This window comes from Dama dama, chromosome 30 (assembly GCF_033118175.1).
Source record: "Dama dama isolate Ldn47 chromosome 30, ASM3311817v1, whole genome shotgun sequence".
Classification (NCBI taxonomy): Eukaryota; Metazoa; Chordata; class Mammalia; order Artiodactyla; family Cervidae; genus Dama; species Dama dama.
The window spans coordinates 55,221,477-55,249,375 of NC_083710.1; the positions used below are offsets into that span (position 1 = coordinate 55,221,477).

General features: G+C 40.4%; 1 protein-coding gene across 2 annotated transcripts; it reads right to left on the bottom strand.

Annotated features, from left to right (window-relative positions):
• EDNRB (endothelin receptor type B) lies at positions 1 to 27,899 on the bottom strand. 2 transcript variants are annotated; one of them, XM_061133061.1, is made up of 8 exons: positions 27,712 to 27,899; positions 26,363 to 26,894; positions 7,621 to 7,733; positions 7,282 to 7,486; positions 5,507 to 5,656; positions 5,110 to 5,243; positions 4,427 to 4,535; positions 1 to 2,523 (listed from the first exon to the last, which is right to left on the bottom strand). In XM_061133061.1, the coding sequence occupies exons 2-8, from the start codon at positions 26,840 to 26,842 to the stop codon at positions 2,389 to 2,391; spliced, it is 1,326 nt and encodes a 441-aa protein (XP_060989044.1). In that variant the 5' UTR covers positions 26,843 to 26,894; positions 27,712 to 27,899; the 3' UTR covers positions 1 to 2,388. The 2 variants fall into 2 exon arrangements, with proteins under 2 accessions (XP_060989044.1, XP_060989045.1); XM_061133062.1 differs by lacking the exon at positions 27,712 to 27,899 and having other exon boundaries at positions 26,363 to 27,119.

Here is a 27,899-nt window from a genome sequence, read left to right on the forward strand (position 1 = left end):
TGTTTTTTTCAAAAACAATTTAAATTTTTATTGATTTTGTTTACTTCATAAAGAATTAGCAACTATAGTAGTTGCCACTTTAAGTGACCTCAGAAAAACAAAATATATAATTATTTCACATGGTTATATTACAATTTCATAAAGTTAGTTACAGCATACTCATGCTTTGTTATAAACTGTATTCCTTTGGCCATATGTTGTAAGCTATCAATACTAATGCACACCCATATTAGCAAATATAAAAGAGAAAATCTAAAAGTGTCATAAGTCTTTTAAGCTCTATAACCATGTTAACACTACTTTTGTCCATTGTTATATTATGCAGTTCTTAATACTAGAAAATATGTTGGAAAATCAAATGGTAGCCCCTTTCCCCATATTGATTTTATTTATGCTGAGAAATCATGTTTGTTTCTTACCAACCTTTGTCAGTCTGTTCAAATTTTGAATCAACCATTTTTAGAAAAGCTACTGAACATGAGTTCATTATAAATAATGCATGCATATACTTTCTGTGTGCAGTTTAAAATTTGGCAAGATGTTCACAGCCCATGATTCTGACACAGAGAAAGGGCATTATAATGTAAATGAGGAAGAAACAAAATGAAATGGTCACAAAATGAGCTCAAATTTAAATAGGAATAAAAAAATCCATTAACAAACTGAAAACAGTAGTGACCCAAAGTTAATTTAAGATCCGAAGTTTGAAATGTCTTTTGTGATGACAAGGATCTGAAAATGTGATTGGGAAGACATTAATAAACGAGACTGTGATGTGTAAATAAATTCCATGTGGCATATGAATCCATGACTTGTCTTTCCTTCCTGGCATTGTTGGGTTTTTGGTATCATCACATTAGGTGCTGGAAAGCAGCATTGCTCATTTATTCCCAACATGTGGCTCTGGGTTACCAAAAAAAAAAAAAATCAGAAACTCTGTTATATTTTAAGACAGAGTTAAAGCTCTTGGGCCCAATTTATTCCTGAAGCCACTCTGAGAACATTGCACTGTGTTTTGCTGGAACAGAATCAGGACCTTTTGCATTGATGTAAAGGGCAATGACGAACATCAGGCTAAGAATGGGAATCTGTCCCCTTGGGTCTCCTCCCGCCCCATCTCATTTCCTCTGTCTTCCGTTTTTCTCTCGTACATACTTTCACACACATCTCATCTAAGTTAACCTAAGGCACTTTGCTGGGGAGATGAAAGAATTCAGCAAGAATGCACAAAGTTAAAAGATTCTTAACAGTCTCATGTGGCAGTTTTGCCTGTGACAGGAAAGCACCGCATCCAGAACTCTTTTCTATTAGTTATTTACAAAAATAACATAAAAATTAGTAATAAGCTTTAAAGGTGACTGTTACACTGACTGTAATAGCTATGATCTTAGAGACAGTATTGTAACTATCACATGATACATATGCCAGATACCGTCTTAATTGCAGAGAAGATGTTGCTGTCTCCTTTACCATATGGTCAATGCTCCAGGCAGCTCACATTCCGTCCATGATGGGGTTACTGGCATCTCTCCATTGTGAAGGTATGAACACCGGGGCCTGCCCTCTGTTTAACATCTACACATTGTGTATTGTAGCTAAGTATTTACAGATGACGAAACTAAACGTACAGCATTTAAACTACAGTGGTAAAAGAAGAATGCTTTAATAATCCTCAAAAAAATTGTAGGTAGTCCTTTCTTTGCCAAGTACACGAATAGGCGATTTCAAAGCAGTGTCTTGGGATGGCATTCCAAAACTTCTCTCTCTGTCCATTTGTGACATTTGATCTTATCTGAATGTAAAGTTGCATGATTTTCAAAAACCTCAGTCTCTCTGATTCTCCCTCCTGATCATTTAAATATGTCTCTAATGTCAAAAATCCACCAGCTGAACTATTTTCACGTGTTGTTTCCAAATATAGTCCCACCAATGATATGAGACTTTAAAAGATTTTTAAAATTTTAAATTGAGTAATTTAAATTTCATCTAAAAATTCTGTTTTGCAGTGACACATTTTTCCTTTACATCAGATTAATCTTGATTTACAAAAATAAACATCTTTCACAGGAATTCTGAGTGAACTCAAGTTAAATGTAAGTGGTGTATGAATAGACCAGAAGTTCTGAAGAGCTATAATATAGTGAAGTGCTAACTGTAAAGAATTAAGTGCTTTCACAATGAGGCTTTCTTAATTCTCACTGCTTGTCTTCTCAAGCTGTAAACAGCTTATCAAATGTCATGCGGAACTCTTGAGTGTGAAGAAAATAATCATTCTTACATTTGTGCATTGTTTTGTGCAAACACACACGTTGTTTTGTTTCACTTTGGCAGACACCCCTTTGTTTGAATGATTTCTGTCCAAAATAAAGAAAATGAATATTCCTTCTTTCAAGATGAGCTGTATTTATTACTGGAACGGAAGTTGTCATATCCGTGATCGTTAGCTTTGAACTTTAAGCACGACTGCTTTTCCTCCAAGGACTGTTTTTCTTCAAATGATTGGCACCAGCAGCATAAACATGACTGCACAAAACAGAGTTACTTCGTTACAAGTTTACATCAAGTTACACTATCACAATCCTCCCTGCTCACCAGAATTCTGGCTTTCTCTGCAGGAACAGCAATTCCTGGGCCACTTTCTTGCCATGCCCTTTTATTTTCCCCTTAAAAACATATAACTACAGAAGCAGTATATCATAATTTTTTAAACTAGAAGCTACACCAGAAGAAAAATGTATGTAATTAAACTTCTTCATCTTTTAATTAAAATGAAATAGACAATTCTTGGATACTTACTCTTGGTTACTTGAGAAATACTCTTAATATTTGATAAATATATAACTCAAAGCTTTTTTCCTATGCAAGTGGAAATATTACCATACCCATATGTACATAATGATCTGTAACTTTGTGGGCATCAAAATAATTGTAGCTTGTTCTGCCCATATATTTAAGTACACAACTAAAATTGTCAGCAGAGATGCTACAGACCCATGTTGACGTCTTCCACTCTGAGAATATGGTGCTGTAGAACTTCCCCCCTGATCCCATAGAAATGGAATGGCGGTTTACAGTGGTGAACTGAAAGCAGCTCCTTTGTCCCTTTCCTGTTTGCCTATTTCTGTTGACTTCTAACCTTAAAAGAACCTAATTATAGGCTTCTCTGGTGGCTCAGAGGATAAAGAATCTGCCTGCAATGCAGAAGACTGAGGTTCAATCCCTGGATTGGGAAAATCCCCTGGAGAAGGTAATGGCAACCCACTCCAGTATTCTTGCTTGGAGAATTCCATGGACAGAGGAGCCTGGTGGGCTACAGACCATGGGGTCGCAAAGAGCTGGACATGACTGAGCGACCAGCACACCCCTAGGGATTTGATCACTAAGCAATTGAAACTAACTCCTGACTTAACGCTCAACTGAGTGCACAAGATGCCTTATCTAACCTGTTGATGCTTTTCCTAGATAAAAAGAAGTAGGACTAGGTCTGTATCTGTAGCAGTCCCCCCAAGGAATCCTGCAAGCAGATCACTGGCAAGAAAACATCTGAAGAGAGAGCCAGACAGTCTGCCTTCCATGGAGAGGTAGAACCCAACCTTCTGCCTGGATGAGTCACTGAGATTCTTCTCCCTCCATCTTTCCCTTTAAAATTTGTCATGATTGAACAGAATCTTTGGAGTTAGTCTCTGAGTCCACCATCTCCCTAGATTGCTGGCTTTTCTGATGAAAGCATTTTTCTTCTTTATTAACACTTTCCTCTGGAATTATTGGTGTATGAACAACAAGCAGCCAACCTGGGTTTGGTTACACTAGAAACAAGTGGATATAAGGGAAGGAATATTTTATTCTGTATTAGGTAACTGAAGGAGTGAATGAATGGGTGGATGTTACACACAAATGGAAGCAGCCAAATGAGGAATAATTTCATGTATTCTATATCAAGGAATACTGCTATCAAATGAAGGCAGAAAAGTGAAGGTAGAACTTGAATTATGTTGCTTTGTTTGACTTGTAATTCTCACCTGTGTATGAAAAGGAGACTAACTTAGTTATAATTAGCACTGTGCTACCTAGTCCAAAATCTTCCAAAAAGGGGAATAGTGCATTTAATTCATGTGTAGCTCTTATTTTATCATGTGATAGCATTCAGATATCAATGCATGTAATTTTTTACTCATTTTCTGAGTAATTCTATGAGTAAAACTGATTGGTTGAAGCAGTAGTGAATGGTTGACTGGGATTTGTAGGGAGAAATAGATTATAGTGATTTAAGAGCAAAATTTGTATTTAAAGAATCATCTATCATGTAATACAAGGGAAAACTATAAAACAATTGACTAGATCACTCTGGATAGAAATATTAATAGTTTGAAAGGGTTATATTTGATACCAGATTAAAAGGGTTTTTGATTTTTGAATACTCTCTTACCTTAAAGCAGTTTTTGAATCTTTTGCTCACTAAATACAGAGCTATTGGGTTAATACAGGAATTCAGGGAGGCCATGTTGATGCCAATGTAGTCCAATACCAACAAAAAGCTGCAAAAATAATACAAAAATTTATTTATGTGCTTTGAGCACATATACTTTACAGACATTTGTGTTTTATAAATTAAAAAATTACTCATTTATAGTTATTTTGACTTTATCACTAGTCTTTGCTGATTTTGATCTCTCTCTGTCTCTCTCTCTTTCTCTTTGCCTCTGTCTCTTTCTCTTATTCTCTGCCCCTGTCATATCCTTAACCCCCATTCCCACTCCCACGCTCAATTCTCTGCCTTAAGATGAAATCTATTTTGTAGGTGCTCAGGCTGTCTAAAAAAGAAAGGATTTACAAAGTGCAATGGAGAACCAGATCTGGTATTTTCAATCATGCCACTCACTTACTTGGACAGCCCTGGCTCTCCATTCTCCGTGTTCCAAAGTGCCCCTTACTTCTCCATTGGAAATAGAAGTAAAGGTAAAAAAAAAAAAAAAAAGTTGGGGGGCATCTTAAATCGCTCCCTTAGGATTAGAAAAATGGTACTCTCTCTTCCTGCCAATGAAAGGAATCAATGGAAAACCTTCTGAATGGCATTTATTTACACAACTATTTCTATTTTACCTTACTTACCTCAAAAATTCACATCTACGGGGATCATGCTGATCATAAAGAGTGAGCTTCAAAATCCTGCTAAGATGAAGAGGAAGCCAACACAGAGCAAAGACAAGGACCAGGCAAAATACTGTTTTGGCCACTTCCCGTCTCTGAAATAAAACCGCAGTCAGACTCTGTAATGGATGGCTCATTATAATCACAGCATTCTCTCTTTCCAAACAAAATGTTTAATACTGTTCACAAAAAGTCAGTGGCATTTGTAAAAATTCAGGAGACAGAGTTTTAAACTGAATAGTTACTGTGAATTAGAACCTAAATGACTAAGATTCATCTTTTTCTTTAAACTTTTCATTTTGTGTTGGAGTATAGCCAATAAACAATGTTGTGATAGTTTCAAGTGAACAGCACTTACCTGCTTTAAGTGATCATTTAAAGCAATTTGCATACCACTCTTCTTTCTCAACATTTCACAAGTCATCAGGGTATAAAACAACGCAGTGATGGCCAATGGCAGGCAGAAATAGAAACTAAATAGCCACCAGTCTTTAGCTGTCTTGTAAAACTATGGGGAAGAAAGGATGTTATAGTTAATATTTCTCTGTAAGAAAATCTTACATATCAAATATTAAAAAATGCTCATCAGGAATAATCTTCTAAAGTAGATCCATTTTATAAATACTATGTAGAATCTTTCAGTAGAATCTTTATTCTACTATGTAGAATTTTTTGTCTGCTGAACAAAAAATTAAGTGAAACAAACTTTTCCTGAAAGGCGTTTCAATTCTCTAAGGCAGTGTGCTATAATTAAATATAAAAATGTAAGCAATTGGGCAAAATTTTAAATACTTGATAATTCAAATATTTTTGTCTTCACACAAGTGAAAGGAATTCTTTCTGTGAAATAACACATCTGGATGTGTAAAGATATTCTAGTGTTTTGGGGAACTTCTCACACTTTAACAAGTTTGTTTCTGGGGAAAGCAGGTAGGAAGAGGTCTATAGTAATCATTTAGCTCAGGGATGTATGCATGTAAACTATCAACTAAAAATCAAAATTGCTTGTAAAATGACTTCTCTCGTACTCTTTCTCTGTTCTTTTTTCCTTTTCCTTTTAAAGATTGTTGTTCCAGATATGTCTGTTGTAACAGAAGTTATGGAATCTATGCAGTACTTTGGGCTTCCCAGGTAGTGCTTATGGTAAGGAACCCGCCTGCCAATGCAAGAGACATAAGAGATGGGGGTTTGATCCCTGGGTCAGGAAGATCTCCTGGAGGAGGGTACAGCAACCCACTCCAGTATTCTTGCCTGGAGAATCCCGTGGACAGAGGAGCCTGGTGGAGTATGCTCCATGGGGTCGCCAAGAGTGGGACATGACTGTGACTTGGTGCACCCCTATGCGGTACTTTTTCCATTGTAACTAATAAGAAACAAGGAAACAGCAGTTTCATTTTCAGTTTCCCATTAAGGCCCCTCTTTCGTCTTTTGTTTATCATGATCTATACACATATACATAAAGTCTCATATAAACTTACATGTAAAATAGAAAATAATTATTTGTGACATTTGGACCCACTCCCTTTGCATTAACTCCTCCTCACCCTTTCTGTTGGGAAGAGCCTTTTTCACTTAGGGTCTATTTTCTGATGACCCGCATTGCTATTTTCCCCCATTTCCTAAATAAACACTCTTAAATAAAGACAAGATGAAGTTCTTTGCAATGGCAGCTTTCACTTTAGCGAGAGGACAGGCTTGTCATTCATACCAAGATTCATCAATTCATGTAGATTTCTACCAGTCTATCCATACCAGGGTGACTTCTACTTGATCATTCCTTTAACCACACACTCCCTCCAATGACTGCTGTGTTGCTTAATGCAAAATATGTTGTAGCTGCCAGTTCTTATGTGAATTTGAGTAGAAAAGTTATAAATTCCCATCAATTCTCCTATGTCAATTTGGCTTATCTGTATTCCCGAGAACCAGGGGATTCTTGGAGAAGTAATGACCTAGCTTCTTGCAGCATGGGTCACTAGTCCCGCTGTTAACCCTGAGGTCCTGGGGCCTATACTTTTAATTTATGCCAAGGACAGTCATAAATCAATAATTTCCCAAGAAGAGGAGATTGGGGGAAAATAGGTAAACATTTATAAGACAAGAGCAGAAAAGGGAAAGAAAAGTAAAATTTACCTGCATAAATGCTGTTTTCTGAGTGGGATGGAGCAAGCAGATTCTCAGATTATTTCCTATGTGATCACTGGTAATTATATCAAAACCCACGGCCTCAGGGACAGCCAGAACCACGGAGACCACCCAAATTAAAACAATTTCTACTGCTGTCCATTTTGGAACCCCGATTCCTTTAATCCGACTCCAAGAAGCAACAGCTCGATATCTGAAGAACAAAACAGAATCAATTGCCAAGCTGGCAGAGCCTGGTTTTTATTGAATTACAGTTTACTTTCTAAGTAATGTAGCAACCACTAGGATCGTGGTCAGGATACATGTTGCTTAGACACATGCTCTTACCTGTCAATACTTAGAGCACATAGACTCAGCACAGTGATGCCCACGGAGGCCTTCTGAATGAAAGGCACCAGCTTACACATCTCAACCCCAAAGGGCCAGTCCTTGGCGAGCAGCTGCATTGAGGAGACACAAGCTCTGTTAGGGAGATGTTCACAGGGCGCTCTTGAACTGTATGTGCTACTTAGTGGAGGTGAATGAGCTTGTGGAGTAAAACAACAAATTCCAGTTCTTATTCTTTTTCTCATGGACTCCTCTGAAAATCACCTGCATTTATGAGATATTTGGAACCAGAGAGGACTGGCAATCATGAAAGGGCAGCCAATTCGGGAGAATGAGCTACACATGAAGAAGAGTTTAGGGTCCAGGTCTCTTCTATTGTAGGGCCAACTGGGGCCAATTGCTCAAGTTCTCCTTTCAAAAATGGAAGCTGCTATATAGCACCAGGAGCCCAGATAAGTGCTCTGTGGTGATCTAGAGGGGTGGCATGGGGCGCAGTGGGAGGGAGGCTTGAGCAAGAGAGGATATATGTCTACATATTGCTGATTTCCTTCATTGCATGGCAGACACTAACAAAGCATTATAAAACAGTTATATTCCAGTTTTAAAAAATTTTTAAAAATCGAGCCTGTAGTGCTGAAAATGCCTCTCGTACTCTTATGAAGTCTCCAATGCTCAGTTGGTGGCCAAATCAAACTAAAGATTAATCAAAAACAGGTGAAAAGTGTTCCTCAGTTAGAGAGACTCGACGACTCCCTGGGCTTCCCTAGTAGCTCAGCTGGTAAAGAATCTGCCTGCAATGCAGGAGATCCTGGTCCGATTCCTGGGTTGGGAAGATTCCCTGGAGGAGGGATAGGCTCCCCACTCCAGTATTCTTGGGCCTCCGTGATGCCTCAGACAGTAAAGAATCTGCCTGCAATGTAGGAGACCTGGGCCCTAGCCCTGGGTTGGAAAGATCCCCTGGGGAAGAGAATGGCAACCCACTCCAGGATTCTTGCCTGGAGAATCCCCATGGACAGAGGAGCCTGGTGGGCTACAGTCCATGGGCGTCACAAAGAGTTGGACACGACTGAGTGACTAAGCACAGATGACTCCTATGGAGAACAGAGCGTGTGTAAGTGTACTCATTCTTCACTCTGGTCAACTGCACTGTCAGTCAGCCCACTGTTCAGCTTGTGTTCAACACAAGGCTCACTTCTTCCTGAAGACTTCACTTGAGTCCGTCCTTCTCCCAGAAGGCTTTCCCCCCACAGATCCACTTGGCTAAAACCTTTACTTTCAGTTCTTACTCAAGTCTCATCTTTTCAATAGGACCTCCCATGACCACACTGTTAAGGATAGGAAATGGTCAGGCCTCCCCATCTCCATCTGCCTACTCCACTTTACACCTACAGCACTTTTTAACTCCTATTGTGTATCATATAGTACACTTATTTGTTTTTTAAGTTTTTGCTGTCTGCAACCCCTAGCCTATCAGACAGAACACAACTTCTGCAATTGCCTAGCACAGTTTCTGACACACAGCAGATGCTTAAGTATTCAAGTCCCTAAAATACATAGGCACTGGTTATTCAGTGAGCAAAATGACTTAGTATACAAACTATACATACTATGCATTCATTTCTATTTCAAACTAACTATGCAGCCATCTTTTGTTAAACGCATGATTTTCTTTTGTAGGACAACTGGCTATGCCCCACATACAATGTAAATGAATCACATTAGGTACACATCTGGGTCAGATGTTGACGCAGTTTGAAAAGAAACTGTTTTAAATCTACATATGTGTGTTTTAATGTCTTAAAGAATAACCTTCCAAAGTTGACAACCAGTTTGAAACATAATTAAGTCTTTCCATTCTTTTACTTGTAACATGTCTTTGTAGAGTTTGTCATGCTGGGTAACTGTTTGGCAACTAGAACGGCACCCAAAGCTGAAACGTGTGTCTCAGTAGAAATATGACTCAGAGCTCTAGCATGAGACCAATTTCATTTCTAAGACAGACATGAAAAATTACACCGACATGTAGACAAATGTTGGCAAACTTACAGCAAATATGCTTTTTCTAGGGTTGGAAAGCCTGCAAGGCCAGGCAGATCACACAAGAGAGAAGGCAGCCAGGAGCAAGAAAGTCATGCAAATATGCTTTTTCTAGGGTCAGAAAGCCTGCAAGGCCAGGTAGATCACACAAGAGAGAAGGCAGCCAGGAGCAAGAAAGTCATTGGTGTCAGGAAATAATAGAGGGCAGAGGGGTCTGGGGGTAAATCCTGTCTAAAAGGAGCTCCTGCTAATAAACATGATGCGATTATTGATAAGAAATCCCCAATACCAAAATATCTTGATTTTTATCCCCAAATGTTTATATAAAATCTCACAATTTATAAAAATTGTCAACTAATTCATATTTTTGAAAAAATTAAAACGAAAACACTAACAGATAATAACATCATGTTAACAAAATAATTTTATACGTCAGACCAGCCTCTAACTTGTGACCTCTGGATTCATGGGCTGGTTCATAACTCTGCTTATTCATTTATTCATTCAACAAACATGTATTCAATACTCACCATGTGCCAACACCATATGGAGTATGGGAGCCTATCAGTGAACAAGGCAAACTCCCTGCTCTCATGGAGCTTACAGTCTAGTGAGGGAGGCAGAGAAAGAACACACAAATACTTAATATGGTGTTCACAGGATTTGTGGCAGCTGATGCGAAGAGCTGACTCATTGGAAAAGACCCTGATGCTGGGAAAGATTGAGGGCAGGAGGAGAAGGGGACGACAGATGAGAAGGTTGGATGGCATCACTGACTCAATGGACATGAGCTTGGGTAAGCTCCGGGAGTTGGTGATGGACAGGGAGGCCTGGCATGCTGCCGTTCATGGGGTCACAAAGAGTCGGACATGAATGAGCGACTGAACTGAACTGAGAAATTGTAATGAAATTTGGGGTGCTTTCTTGTTTTAAAGATAGTTTTGATGTGGACCATTTTTAAAGTCTTTATTGAATTTGTTACAATATTGCTTCTGCTTTATGCTTTGATTTTTTTTTTTTGGCCATGAGGCATGTGGGATTTTAGCTCCCCAACCAGGGATCCAACCTGCACCCACTGCATTGGAAGGCAAAGTCTTAACCTCTGTACAACCAGTCAGGTCTCTCTCACAAGAGGCAACCTTTAGTAGGGATTTGACTAAAATAAAAGAGTAAGCCATGCAGACTGTATTCTAAGCAGAGGAAAGAGCAAATACAAAGGATCTGATGTCAAAATAAGCCTAGTGAGAGAAAGAGATGAAAAGAAGACTCTTAAGGCTGGCTGGAGTGGTCCAGACCAGTCTAGATGTAGTTAGAGGAAGGAGCATGATTTTTTTTTTTTTTAAGGAAATCCATTGCAATATTTCAAACAGGGAGATGGCATCATCCTATTTATGTTAAAAAAATCACTCCAGGGACTTCCCTGGTGATCCAGTGGTTAAGATTTCACCTTTCAGTGCAGAAGTTGCAGGTTTGATTCCTGGTCAGGGAACTAAGATTCCACATACCTATGGGTAATAAAACCAGAACATAAATAACAGAAGCAATATAATAACAAATTCAACAAAGTCTTGAAAAAAAAATGGTTCACATCAAAAGAAAAAAAAACCCCCCAAACCCCTCTCATTCTAAAAACATAAAAAGATCACTCTGGATGCTCAAGATAGACTAGAAAGTGGTATGGTAGACTATGAATAGACTAAATAGACAAAATAGTCAAGAAAAGTAGATTTGATGAGAGATCATGGGCTGAAACTTGTGTTGCCTTGCAACTGAAAGGAATGGATTATAGATGGGATATATTTTGAAAACAGAGCTAGCAGGATTTGTTGATAGGTCGGATGTAAGATGTGAGGAGTCAGAAAACTCAAAGAGGTTGATCATATGAATGGTGAAGACACTGACAGAAATGTAGAAGACCCAGGATCTGGCAAATCTGAACCAGCTACAAGCTCAAGGTACTTTAGAAGACTTGCCAATTACCCTTGAAAACATAAGAAGAAGATTCCAACCAGTTGAAAGAATCCTTCCAGATCCAGTTTGGTATAAACTACTGCATCTAGGTGATAGTCTTTCTAATCATTCTGTCTTTATATGTATCAGAGGGGGAAGAAAAAAGAAAACTAACATTTACAATGAGTGACTTCACTTTCAATTTTCACTTTGACTCATTGGAGAAGGAAATGGCAACCCACTCCAGTGTTCTTGCCTGGAGAATCCCAGAGACGGGGGAGCCTGGTGGGCTGACGTCTATGAGGTCACACAGAGTTGGACACGACTGAAGTGACTTAGCAGCAGCAGCAGGCGCTATTCTAAGCCATTTACCTATGGTATATCATTGAATCCCCAAAGCAATCCTATAAGGTAAATTACTATAATCTGCATTTTAATAGGTTAAAAGACTTAGAGGTACTTAGAAGTTTATTAACTTGCTATGTTGGTTTTTTAGGGCTTCCCTGATGGCTCAGACAGTAAAAGAATCCACCTGTAATGCAGGAGACTTGTGTTCAATCCCTGGATCGGGAAGATCCCCTGGAGAAGGGCATGGAAACTCACTCCAGTATTAAACACGCCCACAAATTCTTTGACAGTCCTCCCTTCAAAATGTGAAGCTCATTTCCCTCCCTTTGAAGGTGAAAGGGAGTGAAGGACTTAATGATTCACATTTAGTGAATAGAATATGGTGGGACTGATGATGCCTGAAATCTGAGACTAGTTCATAGACGGCATTATGGCTTCCTCCTTGCTTGCTCTTGGATCATCGCTTTGAGGGAGTTGCCGTGTCAAGGAGGAGACTCAAGGGTCCCTGTGAAGAGGCAACATGGCAAGGAACTGAGGCCACCTGAAAACAGCTGGCACTGATTTGCCAAGTTCCCAGCCTTGGACAAGCCTTCTCATGACTGCAGCCCCACCAATAACTTGACCCTCGTGAGAGACTCTGAGTCAGGAGAACCCAGGTCTCCCACATTGCAGGTAGATTCTTTATCAGCTGAGCCACCAGGGTCGCCCAAGAATACTGGAATGGGTGGCTTATCCTTTCTCCAGTGGATCTTCCTGACCCAGGAGTCGAACAGGGGTCTCCTGTATTTCAGGTGGATTCTTTACCAACTGAGCTACCAGGGAATATATTTGTCCTTGGTCACTCACTTATGTGAGGCTTCCTGCATGGCGCTTGTGGTAAACGACCCACCTGCCATTGCAAGGGACATAAGACATTGTGGGTTCGATCCCTGGGTCAGGAAGATCCCTTGGAAGAGGGCATGGCAACCCACTCCAGTAGTCTTGCCTGGAGAATCCCATGGACAGAGGAGCCTGGAGGGCTATAGTCCATGGGGCCGCAAAGAGTTGGACACGACTGAAGTAACAGCCTGCACAAAATGCTCACCTAGGTAACTAATAGATAACTCTCTAGCTATTTTATTCATCTAATGTCCAAAAATTCAGGTAGTTTCAAGTATTTTATTGTCTTGAATAATCTCTAAATATGCAAATGTGAGTATCACAAGGTACAGTCATTGGATGAGTCAAAATGAATGAGTGTCTGGTCACTGAAGGGAGAGACGTCTGGCCAATGAAAATGAGTTCTGCGTTGAATCCAGGCTCTGTTTTGAGGTTATTATTGCTTTTGGCTCAGACCAGACATTGGATGATTGTTCTTCATACCACTGGGAGGCCTGCAGTCCAACCTCTGACCCAAGTTATCACAGGGGACAGGGAAACACAAACTGAAAATTGTAGCAGTTCTCTTTAAGTTCAACACAGAGATAGTCAGAGACTTAATCACAACCGACAGATTACAATTTTCTAATCTACCCTTCCAAAGGAAAAGAGACTGCCAAAAAACCCCTCATGATTTCAATTCAGACATGAACGCTGCCAGTCCTGAGAGGCCACAGAGGTGGGGGATTGAGTGCCCATTTCTATTATTTTGTAGTCAGAAGGATGACTTTGGCAACCTCTGCTTCTCTCATCAGAAGGCTTTGTGGAGACACTGAGAAGCCTGATCTCCTGTGACACAGACCATGCCTACTGTTGATGCTCATCTCAGTCTAAATGGCCTCCATCCAGAATGTCTTGGCAATTTAGGGCTTGGAGCTTATTAAGAATGCAAAGACATTAATCTCTTGCCCTGAGTGGAGGAAAAGCTGTGAATTAAAAGAAAAAAATCAATCTCAACCAAGACGTCACTTTAAAATTTGGTGAAAGAATGTTCTTAGAGGTTTCAATAATTCTTGGAAATTATTTCACTATTTCTTGACAAAAATAATGACACCCAATGCCTATAATCTGAAGTTCAACAATTCAGTTTTCCTTTTGATAGAGGAAACTGATTCTCTTTTATTGCAAGAAGAAGCAAGTCTAACTTTAAACCCAGCAATAACACATTCATATTTCTTATTTTCAGTTTTTGTCATTCAGTTAGATAACTTACGGGCAAAATCTGAGTACTGAAGACAAATCATGCATGTAATCAAATCTCTCTGGTTGAAAAAAAAAAATGTCAGGGATCAATATTGTTTCTAGGTCCTTGCCACATAACTTAAATGTTTGGGTCCTGTTTAAAATTAAGTTTGACTACATATTACTTACCATTTCTCAAATGTGAGCCAGTCAGAAAATATTCCCGTTACTGACACTGGTTTGCAATGGTGATGACTCATTTGAGAAAGAGCTTTTGTTAGTGTTGGTCCTAGAAGCAATGTAGTGTTCATTTGACAAATGATAGCCGGTTCTCAGGCTTGCCTCTTTCACCTAAAGCTACCACTGCTTTGCTAGCACATTTCTTTTGTATAAATAAACACAAATAAACAAACAAATAAACACTAGATTGAAAACAGTCATGGTCATACTGACTATAAGGTTTTTACTCAAAGATGCCCATGATTTTATAACTTTATGTTGAAATACCTGTTTGAGAAAGAAAAAAGGCAACAGAATACAAAAAATTTTCATATCATATTTTAAATTATTTTTATAGTACATAGTTTATACTATTACTATATACTATTATAGTATATACATATTTTTACATTACATAGTTTAAAAAATTTCTAAAAGGATAAATAGTGTGAACAGAAAATCAATGTCTTTTCTTTAAAGGTATTGCTAAATGAGTCCTACAAAATCTTTCCAACTGGGGAAATTTATATTTTCCAATTCTCTTTTTAATTAAAAATTACATTCTTGAGAAATTAAACGGAGAAAATCCTATTAATACATACCAGTCTTAATACCCAGTGGAATCTAGCCCCATAGGGTCAGGAAATGCCAAAGTTAACCATCTTGCACTAACAAATGTTCAATTGTCTCATTAACCATAATCACCTTTCTCCTTTCTATTTTTCAAAAAAATTAACAGGATACACTGAGCTTTCACTGGTTCTTAGTTTCAGAATATTTGACAACATTTTTAGTGGCTAGCATAGTGCCTGGCACACTGTGACTGCTCATTAAATGTTGTCATTGTTGTTCAGTTGCTAAGTCGTGTCTGACTCTTTGCGATCCCATGGACTACCGCATGCCAGGCTTCCCTTTCCTTCACCATCTCCTGGAGTTTGCTCAAACTGACATCCATTGAGTCAGTGATGCCACCCACCCACCTCCTCCTCTGTCGTCCCCTTCTCCTCCTGCCTTCAATCTTTCCCAGCATCAGGGTCATTTCCAGTGAGTTGGCTCTTAATGGTGAATGAATGAGTTCATGGATGAATGAATGAATTTGATCATAAGACAGACATCTTGCACTAAGACTTGTTATGAGCTTTTCAGTTCCCATATTTGAAACAATTCTTCTGAGAATTGAGATGACTGTGCTTACTATGGATTGATTGATTTTGTACGGTCTAGTCCAGGTCCTCCTCCCTTCCAGATGATCAAGTCTTCTTGACACATAAAGTCAGGGCCTCTGGAAATGAGGCGTTGGCTCTTCTCTGGGAGTTCCACTTGCCAAGCAGACAGGAAAAAGTGGAAAGCAAAATCCCTCCCCTCCCCCCTCTCTCTCCTTCTCAAACCTGTCAGGGAAATGACTGGTATAAAACAGAACCCACTATTTCTCACTATCTGTTGGGATTCTATGAGGTGTGTTATTTGTAAACGTGGTGGAGATGAATGCGGAAAGCACAGAGATGCTTTTAGGAAGGTGAGTGAGCAACATATTACAAGTGACAACCAGGGTTACTTTGCCAGACTGCTGTCTGTTCCATCTGGTGATGAACTGTGAACATTTCTTTCAAATGACTGATATTATAGAAATATTTTTACAGTCAGAGTCAAAAGAAGGAAATAATGGAGTGGTTGTGTTTCACAAGTTTGGGGAAGGGTGTATTCTTCTGCTTTTATCTCTGTTTCCTGTGGCAGATAAGAGTTTTTCTGCATTTGAACTGGCGTTTTAATAAGATAAGACACCCTCATTCAAGGATTTCCCATGTCCGATTGATCTCCCTTTCTCTCTTTTTTTTTTTCTTTAACTCAAACTGGAGCTCTGTGACAACCTAGAAGGGTGGGATGGGGAGGCAGGTGGGAGGAAGGTTCAAGAGGGAGGGTACATAGGTATACCTATGGCTGATTCATGTTGATGTTTGGTGGGTACCAATACAATATTGTAAAGCAATTATCCTTCAACTAAAAATAAATAAATTTAATTTAAAAAAAACATACAGTGAGAGTTTAAGCTGCTGGTCAAGTGCACAGAAAATATTTTCTTGGTATACATGGTACTTGTGCCCTGGGGACTAATATCAATTACAAGTTCCATCTTACATCCATTAAAATGCACTTAGTCACTTAAAGAATAGGCCAGAGGTGCCATTTAAATAGATTACAGTATGAACAGCACACCCTGGAGTTGTGTAAGACAGAGACCCTGTCCCAAGGAATCTGTCATGTGCACTTCAGCAAAGAGCTTTCCACTGTTCTGAAAAGATTCCTAGGACTGGCTGAAATAGATGAACGACTCTATTAAAATGAGTTAAGTTTCTGGAAACAAAAGCTCTAAGAGCAGCAAAGCGACAGAAAAAAAAAAAGATAAAAAAATGAATATGTCTTAGGAGGAAATTAACTTCACCTTAAATATATACCCCTTCTTGGGTTACAATGAAATTTATTTCCACATCTGTAACAAGCCAATAAATAACTGGTTGGCTACTCTTCTATTATCTGAACCTGAAAACTTATCTTCAATTTGTGCTTAAAAGCTTTCATTGACATGTCACATATGTTGAAAAGATTCAACTAAGAGCATTAAGAAATGCTATTCACAAATCTAGCTTTATGGTCAGTTTCACTTCTCTGAGCTGAATCTTCTAAGATCACTGTGACACCTGAAGAAACTAAGGAATTATAACCTGATGATCTCACGGTTCAGAAAGTGACTCTCAAACTTAATAAATTCAACAAATCTTATTAAGTCATTTCATGTCTTACTTAAACCTAATTCTATCCAGAGACTGGTTTATGGAATAATCTGTGCTTAGAAAACATTTGATTACTATGGAAGTCAAAATCTCTTTAATATAAATTAAAAACACCGTGTGAGGGGGAAGGAGACATATAGAACCTAAATACCCAGAGAACTGGGTTACTCCTTTCTGGAAAGTAAAATGAAGCTAAGGAGGAGAGAAGTAGAAACACAAGAGTGAGAAGGCATGAATATGTCTGGAAAGGAATCTTGGGGACAAAATGCCTCAGTCAACTCTGCTGATATATTTCTTTCTTCTCATGATGTGGAACATTTTTAAAGTCTTTATTGAATTTGTTACAACATTGCTTCTGTTTTATGTTTTGGTTTTTTGGCTGTGAGGAATGTGAAATCTTAGCTCCCTGACCAGGGATTGAACCCATACCTTCTGCACTAGAAGACAAAGTCTTAACCACTGGACTCCCAGGGAAATCCTTGCTAATAATTTCTGACTCAAGAACAAGCCTCATTCCCTCTTCCTTCTACCACCTCATTTTGGCCATTTTCTTATTTCTTTACATTTTCTCCAGAGGATCTTTTAGGAAAGAGAAATAGTAAATCTCTAACAGGGATTGGAAAGAAAAAAAGAAAAGTCTAAAATTAGAGAATTTGCCAGCTAAGTTACATCCATATACCCACACTCAGTTATCTTCCAGACATAACCGACCTCTTCTTAACTTTGCAAAGTCCTCAAAGAAAATGCTTCACATCATAAATTATATCTAGAATCACATTTCAGCTCAGGCTATATCTGTCAACACCCTTGAAGGCACTTAATCGTTTATTAGCACTAGGCATGTTTCTCTAAAAATCATCAACCATTGCATATTAGCTACACGGTGAAAACCTTATTTGGTTTTCTTTAGAGAATGAAGACCCTGGCTCTCTGGCTTCAAAACAACATGGTCTTGGCTCTATCATCCTCTTGTACAACTATGGAAATACCTTCAGTCTTGAACTCATTTAAAATGAGCAAAGGAAAAAATGTAAAGCCTTTGATAGATAAGCCTTACCATGTTGAAAGAGACATTGCCTTGACATTTTAAGAACCTTAGATTTATGGAGTGACCGAGTGACAGATCAAAGGCAAACACAAGAAGAATCATAGAGTTAACCCTGGGAAGCCTTCCACTGTCCATGGCCAAGTGCTTCCCAATCATTTTGTCACAGGCATCCATGGGCAAAATGTGAAGCAGTGAATCAGAACTAGGAAGCCTTGAGTTTCTGGGTTATTTGACATCTGCTATCGACCTCTTATTCCACGATGGCCAATAGCCTCATATATATAGATAAAAGAACAAAAATCCCCCTTTCTTTTTCATTTGGACAGTTACAAAAATACGAGTAGGTCTGTCAACAAGCATTTGTCTGTAGTTGACTGTTGTAGGGTTATATAGTGTTAGTTATATTTATTGATTGATTCAAGGTCATTCAAAATGAATAGTCTTACTCTTTATTAATACTTTTAAAATATTACTACTTCAAATATGATTAATTGGTGATCCTTAAATTTTTTTTTTTGTTTGTTTTGCTTTAAATGAATGAATCTCTAAAGTATCTAGGTTCGGTTCTGGGGACAAAACGCTTCTTCTACTAACATATCTCTGTGTGCTCAGTTGCGTCTGACTCTGCGACCTCATCGACTGTAGCCTGCCAGGCTCCTCTGTACATGGAATTTTCCAGGCAAGAATACTGGCATGGGGTGCCATTTCTACCTCCAGAGGATTTTCCTGACCCAGGGATCGAACTTCTATCTTCTGCATTAGCAGGTGGATTCTTTACTGCTAAACTGCTGGTGAACCCTAACATATCTCCGGATATTACTAAAATGTCACTAAAATATCACAGTTACTTAATTGAACATATGAACAGTATTGTTATCTTGGGCAAAATCAGACTTGCTTACTCAATGATGGGGGCTTCCCTGGTGGATCAGCAGTAAAGAAGCCACCTGCCAATGCAAGACACCCTGGTTTAATCCCTGAGTCGGGAAGATCCCCTGGAGAAGGAAATGGCAGCCCACTCCAGTATTCTTGCCTGGGAAATCCCATGGACAGAGGAGCCTGGCAGCCTACAGTCCTGGGGGTTGCAAAAGAGTCAGCAACAAAACAATGACAACAATAAGAACAACTCCATGATACCTTCTTGTGTTGCTATATACACATAAACTTCCATTTATTAATCAGAGAAGTATAACTTCAAAAGTTAAATTTGATGGTGTTCTGTTCACTTCTACTTCTAACTATGAAACTAGTTAATCATACACAGACTTGTTAAGTGCTAGAAGTAGTCTAAGATTGGAAAGTGAGAAAGGTGCTTTTGATTGAAATATAGCTTTGATTGTGTCGCAAGCAGGAAAGCCTATCGGACAAGGTCACTACAAGGTCATTTCACTCAAAACTCATTTGAGGGTTCAGTGAAGCAATTCCCATTTTGACATACCAGCATTTTAATGTTACATGTATTCCACCTGAAGCAGCTAAATGTTAAAGATCAGTAGTTTTTGCCTCTCAGACATACGAAGGCAGCCTCTTTGCCTCCAACAGTAGCCTCCAAAGTCTTAACAATAAAACCATCTAGAGGCACTCCAAACAGGTCACCAGCTTAATTTTTAGAAAGCTCTCCACCACCACTAGACATCTGATTATACTTGGATCCTTATCAAAATAATGTCCATGTAGATATCTGTCATCAGTTTACAAGGAGATTTGTTTTCAAATGCCCGGTGTGTGCGTGTGAGAGCTCTGTTGTGTCTAACTCTTTGCAACCCCATGGGCTGTAGCCCACCAGCAAAAAAAAAAAGTCCATGGAATTTTCCAGGTAAGAATACTGGAGCAGTTTGCCATTTTCTTCTCCAGCGATCTTCCCGACCTGGGGATTGAAACTGCATCTCATACCTTTTGGCTCTTTCCCAGTAGGACCACCTGGGAAGATACTAAATGCAATTTGCTTACACATAGAGGAAACTTATTTCTATTATTTACTATATTTATGTTAACTATACATATCAACTCAGTTATGCATGTAAATACAGCACAAAGAGAGTAAATTTGTTACAATTTATAAGTTCGATATTTGCTCAAGCATTTTTAACTTCTTGAGATGTTAAGAGAAGTTGAAGAAATTTTAACTTCAACTTGCATTCAAGGTTTTTTTAAATATCACTGCTAATCCAAACCAAGCCAAACCAACTAATCAACCAATCACTAGCAACACATAAACCTTCACAGCATCTATAAATACACTCAGCTCTTCCTATGCAACTTTGACATCGCTGCTATGCCAGGATGCTACAGGCAACAAACATCTAGATTATTTAATTCATTTTAGTCTTACAAGAAGGACACAATAAGTAGTTTGTGAATAAGGAGAGATTCACCCTCCCATCAGATACTTAAACACTAGTTTTTGGGTCAGTATACACATAGCCCATATAAATACTGGCAAAGTGATTCATGTTATATTTTAGAGATAGACATTGATACATATATATGTGTGTATATATGTATGTATATAAGTGTGTGTGTGTATATATATACATATATACATATACATATATACATATACATATATATATATATATATATATATATGAGGGCTTCTCTTGTGGCTTAGCTGGTAAAGAATCTGCCTGCAATGTGGGGGACCTGGGTTTGATCCCTGGGTTGGGAAGATCCTCTGGAGAAGGGAATGGCTACCCACTCCAGTATTCTTGCCTGGAAAATCCCATGGACAGAGGAGACTGGCAGGCTGCAGTCCATGAGGTTGCAAAGAGTTGTACTTGTCTAAGCCACTAGCACTTTCACTTTTATATATATATGAAAGTGAAAGTTTCTCAGTCGCATCTGACTCTTTGTGACCCCATGGACATATAGTCCATGGAATTCTCCAGGCCAGAATACTGGAGTGGGTAGCCTTTCCCTTCTCCAGGGGATCTTCATGACCCAGGGATTGAACCGAGGTCTCCTGCATTGCAGGCAGATTCTTTTAATGTCTGAACCACCAGGGAAACCCATACAAAGAGGGCTTCTGACCAGGGCTCTCACCAGAGCTTCTGAGTCAGGGAGGAAATCCTGAGAGACAGAGTGGGAGACTCAGCAAACTGAAGCTCTAAAAGGGTTTCAGATAATCATGTGAAATGCTGGAAATAAAAGCTTATTTCTCCTTCTCAGCAACACACACTGGGTTGTCACTATATTACGTAAGAGCATCCAGATGAAAAATGAAATGCAAGCATCCAGAGAGGATGTTTAAAAATATGTAAATATATATGTATATACATATTAATATGTAAATATATTAAATGTTATAAAAATGTATAGATAAGTAGAGAGGTGAATATCATTGGTCACAGTACCTGGTACAATGTAACCAAGTAAATGTTATTAGAATGTGTATGAGTGCATGTGTCAATAAGAATGGGAACTTTTTTTTCCAGCTTTTGCCATTATAAGCATGACTACAAATAACATCTTTGTATACCTTTGTAACATCTTACAAAACTAGTGACTCAAACTAATACAACAAAGCTAGTACAACAATAACTTTGGGGGACAGTATAGCAATGTCTATCAAAATTACAAAGGCACATATCCTTTGATTCAATAATTCTAATTCTAGAAATTTATCCTTCAACTATAGTCACACATGTGTACAAAGCCATACAAAGAAGTTATTTGTAGTCACGCTTATAATGGCAAAAGTTGAAAAGCAAATTTCCATTCTTATTCACACACACTCTCTTACACATTTTAGTAACATTTATTACTTAGTTACTTCGTACCAGGTACTGTGACCAATGATATTCACCTATCTACTTATCTATACATTCTTATAACATTTAATATATTTACATATGAATATGTATATACATATATGTGCTTGTGTGTGCTCAGTCGCTTTAGCCCTGCCCTATTCTTTGTGACTCCAGGGACGGGTACTTGGCAGGCTCCTCTGTCCATGGGATTTTCCCAGCAAGAATACTGGAGTGGGTTGTCATGCCTTCTTCCAACTGATTCAGGGATTGAACCCATGTCTCCTGCATCCCCTGCATTGGCAGGAGGATTCTTTACCGCTGAGCCACTGGGGAAGCCCATATACACATACACTTATATATTTTTAAAGGTCCTCTTTGGATGCTTGCATTTTATTTTCATCTAGATGCTCTTATGTAATACAATGACAGCCCCAGTGTGTGTTGCTGAGAAGGAGAAATAAGCTTTTATTTCTAACATGCTTACCTGCCTATCTGAAGCCCCCTTCAAGCTTCAGTTTGCTGAGTCTCCCACAACATCTGTCAATCAGGATTTCCTCCGTGACATAGGAGCCCTGGTGAGAGAACTGACTCTGTCTAGAAGTTTCCAGAGAACAGTTCCTTGAAGGAGTTGAGGCAGAAGATACACATGCCGTGGGGTTTGTCAGCGCTCACAGCAGCCCCTCCCTGAGAAGTCCCATCCCGTTTCTACAACTGCATCAAGGCGCATGCTTTTCAGCCAAATCTGTGACATTTTGTGGTTTGTCAACTTTATTGAACTCTAGAATTACTGAACTCCAGATTAAAGTTACAGATTCATGTTGAAGTTTCTACACCCGGGGTAAACCAATAGATGACTTGCAGTATTCTATGAACCCTCAGAAATTGTGAATATATATTATATTATGTACTAATTATAATGCTCAGATGGTATAGAATCCACCTGCAATGTGAGAGACTCAGGTTGGATCCCTGGGTTGGAAAGATCCCCTGGAGAAGGAAAGGGCTACCCACTCCAGTATTCTTGCCTGGAGAATTCCATCCTGCTGGACATGGGGTCACAAAGAGTTGGACAAGACTGAGTGACTAACACTTTTTCTTTCATACACAAATTATCTATTTATATATTAATTTATATAGCATATAACATAGATAATTAACTGGATTTTCAAGAGACTAGTAACACTCCACAAAAACAAAATTAGAAATCACTAGAGTATCCCACTTTAGGCTAAATTTAAATGACACTCATAATTCACTTAAGTTCCTTTGTGTGAAGTATAATACTTGACTACTGTGAAATTCTAAGTGCAAAAAATTTAAACTTCCTTATATAGTGACACAATTATTTAAAGAAATAAATGGCATTTAACTAGTCCTGGATTAGGTGTTTTTGTAAATAAAGGCTTTAGAATAACAAACAGCGATATTATCAATTTTATACATTATAGATCATCTGAGGGGAATTTCGGGAGATAGAAATCTTCAGATGACAAAATTAAAACTGAAAATGCTTCCCAAGTAGCCTACTGTGTGGTAATGTATCACACAATTGCACCATTATACTCCAATGAGGTCCTAACAATATTCCAGGCTGGAGGAGGTCATGCTGTGAGCAGCTCAATCCGTGCAGGGTGGGAGGACCATGGGTTTTAGGGCCAGAAGGCCTGGGTTCAAGCCCTAGTTTCATCACTTTCTAATGGTGTGACATCATCAAGCAAGTTACTTCTTCATCTCTTGAAAATGCAATTTCCCCATCAAACAGGGGTGATAACAATACTACCTCCATAGGCTTTCTCGTAGTGATTGAAATGAACAAAACCAAGTACACAGTGCATAATAAATGGTAATCATTATTATTATATTATGTCTCAAGTGACACATATTTATGCATGTTATAAACATAAACTGAAGGCCACTGTGTAGGATTCAGTGATGGCAAACCTAGCAACAGGACCTAATTCTAGGTGATGGATTTGTTCATAGCTAATAAGGATGACTACAGGGCCAGATTTGTAATGACTCATTAGTTTGTTTATTTCAGAAACAGAAACACAGGTTGAACAGACTTAATGGTTTCAGGGAAAAGAATGTAACTTCCTAGGGAAATCGTAAAAGAATTTGAAAGGGAAGGAAAACCTGTGTGCCCCTTTGGGAACAGGCTCGTCTTTGGTTTATTGAATGTAATAATTTGGCTGGGCAGAGAAAGTAAGATGGCCCTGGAAGAGCTGATTTACATCTGGTGCCCTCAATCCTACCTTCCCTACAGGATTTCACCTGCCAGCTGACTCAGGAGTTAGGAGGATATCTAAGTGGGCTCACCACATGGCGTTTCTTGGCACATTCCTTAACAGATCTTTCACAAAACTAGCAAAACTAGATGTAATCTCCCTTTTCAGAAGGATCTTATGATGCTGGGAAAGATTGAGGGCAGGAGGAGAAGGGGGTGACAGAGGATGAGATAGTTGGAGAGCGTCACTGACTCAATGGACATGAGTTTGAACAAACTCCAAGAGATTGTAAAGGACAGGGGAGCCTGGTGTGCTGCAGTCCATGGGGTCACAAAGAGTTGGACACGTTAGCAAATGAACAACAAGAAATCACTTACTTTAAAGTGTTTTCACAACACCTTGTACTCTAAAGTTGCTTAAGTCAGGTTTGAGGAATGCCTCTGCCACATCGGAACAGTAAGACTTAGTCTTTAGGACTCCTAAAATGGGTTACTTTTGGTTCTAATGGAAATGGGACTGCATTTAAGGGACACGTTTCAGCCTATGCTTCTCCCAGGAAATCCTCAGAGTTCATCAAAACTGGTAGTCACACAGGAAATTAAGATTTCATCTATTTATCCCTCATTTCTGGGAGTGTTTCTTTCTAGGACCTGGCTCCTAATCCAAAGGTGAAGGTGAAGGTGAAGTCGCTCAGTCGTGTCTGACTCTTTGCGTCCCCATGGACTGTAGCCTACCAGGCTCTTCCATCCATGGGATTTTCCAGACAAGAGTACTGGAATGGGTTGCCATTTCCTTCTCCTCTAATCCAAATACTATCTCTAAATCTTAAAAAAAAAAAAAATCTCTAGAATTCTTTAATGTGTGACTTTTTGGATTAGAATTTCCAGAGATTCATAAAAGGCAACTTAAAAGCATCCTATCTGGTAACTTCTCCTGTCACAAAGCTTCAAGAATTCCACACAACCTTTTCCTAACCCTACATGCCTTCCCCCCCACGACCCCCACTCTGGTACTGAGCCCAGAACTAGCTTTAGGAAAATCCCCAATGTACATTCTGAGTCCCTCACACTTTTGGTTCTGTGTGGATGGGTGACTTTCTATGGCTGATTATGATAGGGATGCACAGTTTTACATATTTGCATAGTCCTTTAAAATATTCCATCTCTTTCCCTTAGGCTGTTTTCTCAATGCTGCCAAATTCCAGTTGGTGGATACTAGCAGCTTACTGTAGAATTGAGGACACTGAGGTCCAGAGATGTTGGGATGTGTTCAGAGCTTCACAGCAAGTGAGAGTCAAATCATGTGGGGGTTTGTGTCCTGCCCTACTCTTCATGCCCATATCCTCTGATGCCAGTGGTAATCACACAATGATGTTAGCTACTCAAACTGTGACAGACTGCAGTTGAGTGTTCTTGGTCTTGTCCACAAAGTAATTGATGGGGTGCAGTTTGCACTTTGGAACCTGACCGATTGGGCCTGATTTTCCTCAGCTCCATCACTTACTCCTTGTGAGATCCTGAGCATCCTATCATTGATAAAATGGAGTCATATCTACTCATAGGTTGTCAGAAGGAGGAAAGGAAAGTAACACATTTATCCTGGTGCTTGGCCCATCATAGGCATTCAGTAAAGACCAGATACGATACAGTCATTCACAGCAGATGAACTGTGTTTTCCCACTCACCTGTCTGGGACTCTTTCTCTTAGGCCATTTGTTTTCTAAAAACCTATTTGCTTCCCAAGGTTAGTATGCATATGAATCACATAGGTATTTTAAGATGCAGGTTCTGATTTAATAAATCTGGGGTGGACCTGGAGCTCTAAAAAGCTTTCAGGTGATAACAATCTGCCAGTCCATGGTCCATCAATCTCTGAGCAGAGAGAATATACTTTTGCCAGTTGAATTTAGGGACAAGGTCCTTCAAGACCAGTGCCTTTCAAACTTTACCTGGAGGGCTTGTTAAAAGACATTTCCTGGAGGGCTTGTTAAAATACATTTCTAACAAGTTCCCAAGTTATATTTAGGCAGCTGGTCTGGGGACTATGCTTTTTCTAGGTTTAGCAGGGGGCTACTGAAACCAGAAGGGTGTTTAGTTCCAATGATTATTGGAAGTATGGGGGAATCAAGGGTGTGGGGCCTAAGGGTGGAGGTGGGGTAGTTGGGGGGGAGGGGCGGTGGCTCTTCTTGAGGAACCTCCCCGCAAAGACTTTCCCATCTTCCCGGTCCTAAGGGTGCGCCCTCCCATCGCGATCCTAGCAGGCACCCCTTACCTTGTAGGTATTGATGGGGATATCAATGATAATGTGCAGCAGGTCTCCGAGAGCCAGGCTGGCTATCAAGATATTTGGACCGTTTCGCATGCACTTGTTCTTGTAAATGATTCTCAGCAGCGTGGAGTTTCCGATGATGCCCAGCACGAACACTAGGCAGGACACCACCGTGTTGATGTACTTGAAAGTCTCCTTGATCTCTATGGGTCCGTCGCACGGGGGTGGGGTGCGCGGTGGGATTCCCGCCATCCTTCCCCCTCTAGGCATCTGCGGTGTTGCGGAAGATCGCGGCTCGCTGGCGTTGGACCTCCTGGGCCAGGAGGTCTCAGTCGGGGTCTCCATCATCTCTACGGTCCCCAGAAGTGGCTGAGTGGCCCCGGCTGGCGGGAATTCCCTCTCTTCAGCTTGGATCCCCGCCACGCCGCAGGCAAGGATCAGCGCCACCAGGGCGCGTCCGCACAAGCTGGGCAGCGGCTGCATGCTGCTGCCTGCTCCAGAGGGAGTCGGGTGCCCGCTCCTCAGCTTTCCGAGTCTAGAGACCAGCAAGGGAAGGAAGACAGGACACCAGGGTCAGCGTCCCCAGCCACGCCCCTGCAAGCCGCTATTCCGGAGCGCAGCAGCGCCCGCACTCTCCGCGCGCGAAAGTATTAATAAGTCGAGCCGGCGCCGGAGTGGGGAACTCTGGCGCGTGGTACTCGCCTGCGCCCCTAGACCGTCCCTCCAGAGCCAGCTTTCGCTGGCTTTTCCTTCCCTGCGTCCCCTGAGGGGTAAATGACTCGCAGTGGGGCGGGGTATCCTGGAAGGGGTGTGACGGGGAGGAAAGGATGGGTGTCCAAAGCAAAGCTTTGAGCTCCCGGTGTGCGCAGAGAGAGCAGTATTCATGTTCCGGCCAAGGGCGCGCGGCGACGGGGAAATCAAGGTACCTAGAAATCAAGGGCATCGCCAGTCTTTGCATTTGACTCCACAACAACCCCGGATGCCGCGTGTCTGGACTCCCAGACCCCTTCCTTCCCCGCTGCCTGTGGTCGGACTCCTCCGCCGCCCCCCCGCCCCCCGCCCCCCACCCAAACACACACCCCAGGACTGCGCCGGCTGACCCGGAAAATCTCCCGGACATTGCCACTCGGTCTGGTTGGAAGAGTCTCTATCTGGATTGACTCGGAAGTTTCTATCCGCTCCGAGTGAGTTCAAACACTCAAACCCTCTCCTTCACTCCAATCCCATTTTAATCTGCTGTAGCTACACGTTAACACACACACACACACACACCCCTACCAAGTAATCCAAACTGAAGCCCCAGGATAAGGTTCAATCACAGATTTGAATTAAACACCAAGCAGAACGGTTACCTCTCCCTCGGTCCGGACGCACCAGGCTGGGACTTGCTTCCCCCGGCGCGCGGCTGGGCTCCCGGCCGCCCGGGAGCAGAGCGCTCCTCGCTTCAGCAGCGGGAGGGTCTGGCTCTGACGAAACGCCGAGGGAATGCCTGACCGTGGAGCCTCCGCAGTTTGCTCGGGATCCTTGCTGTCCCTAGACA

Coding starts and splice junctions, on each gene's coding strand:
- EDNRB (XM_061133061.1), bottom strand. CDS start 26,842: ATGCAGCCGCTGCCCAGCTTGTGCGGACGCGCCCTGGTGGCGCTGATC. Junction 5,244..5,506: donor TAAATGATCACTTAAAGCAG/GTAAGTGCTGTT, acceptor GTTTTATTTCAG/AGACGGGAAGTGGCCAAAAC. Junction 2,524..4,426: donor GATTCAAAAACTGCTTTAAG/GTAAGAGAGTAT, acceptor TGTTTTGTGCAG/TCATGTTTATGCTGCTGGTG.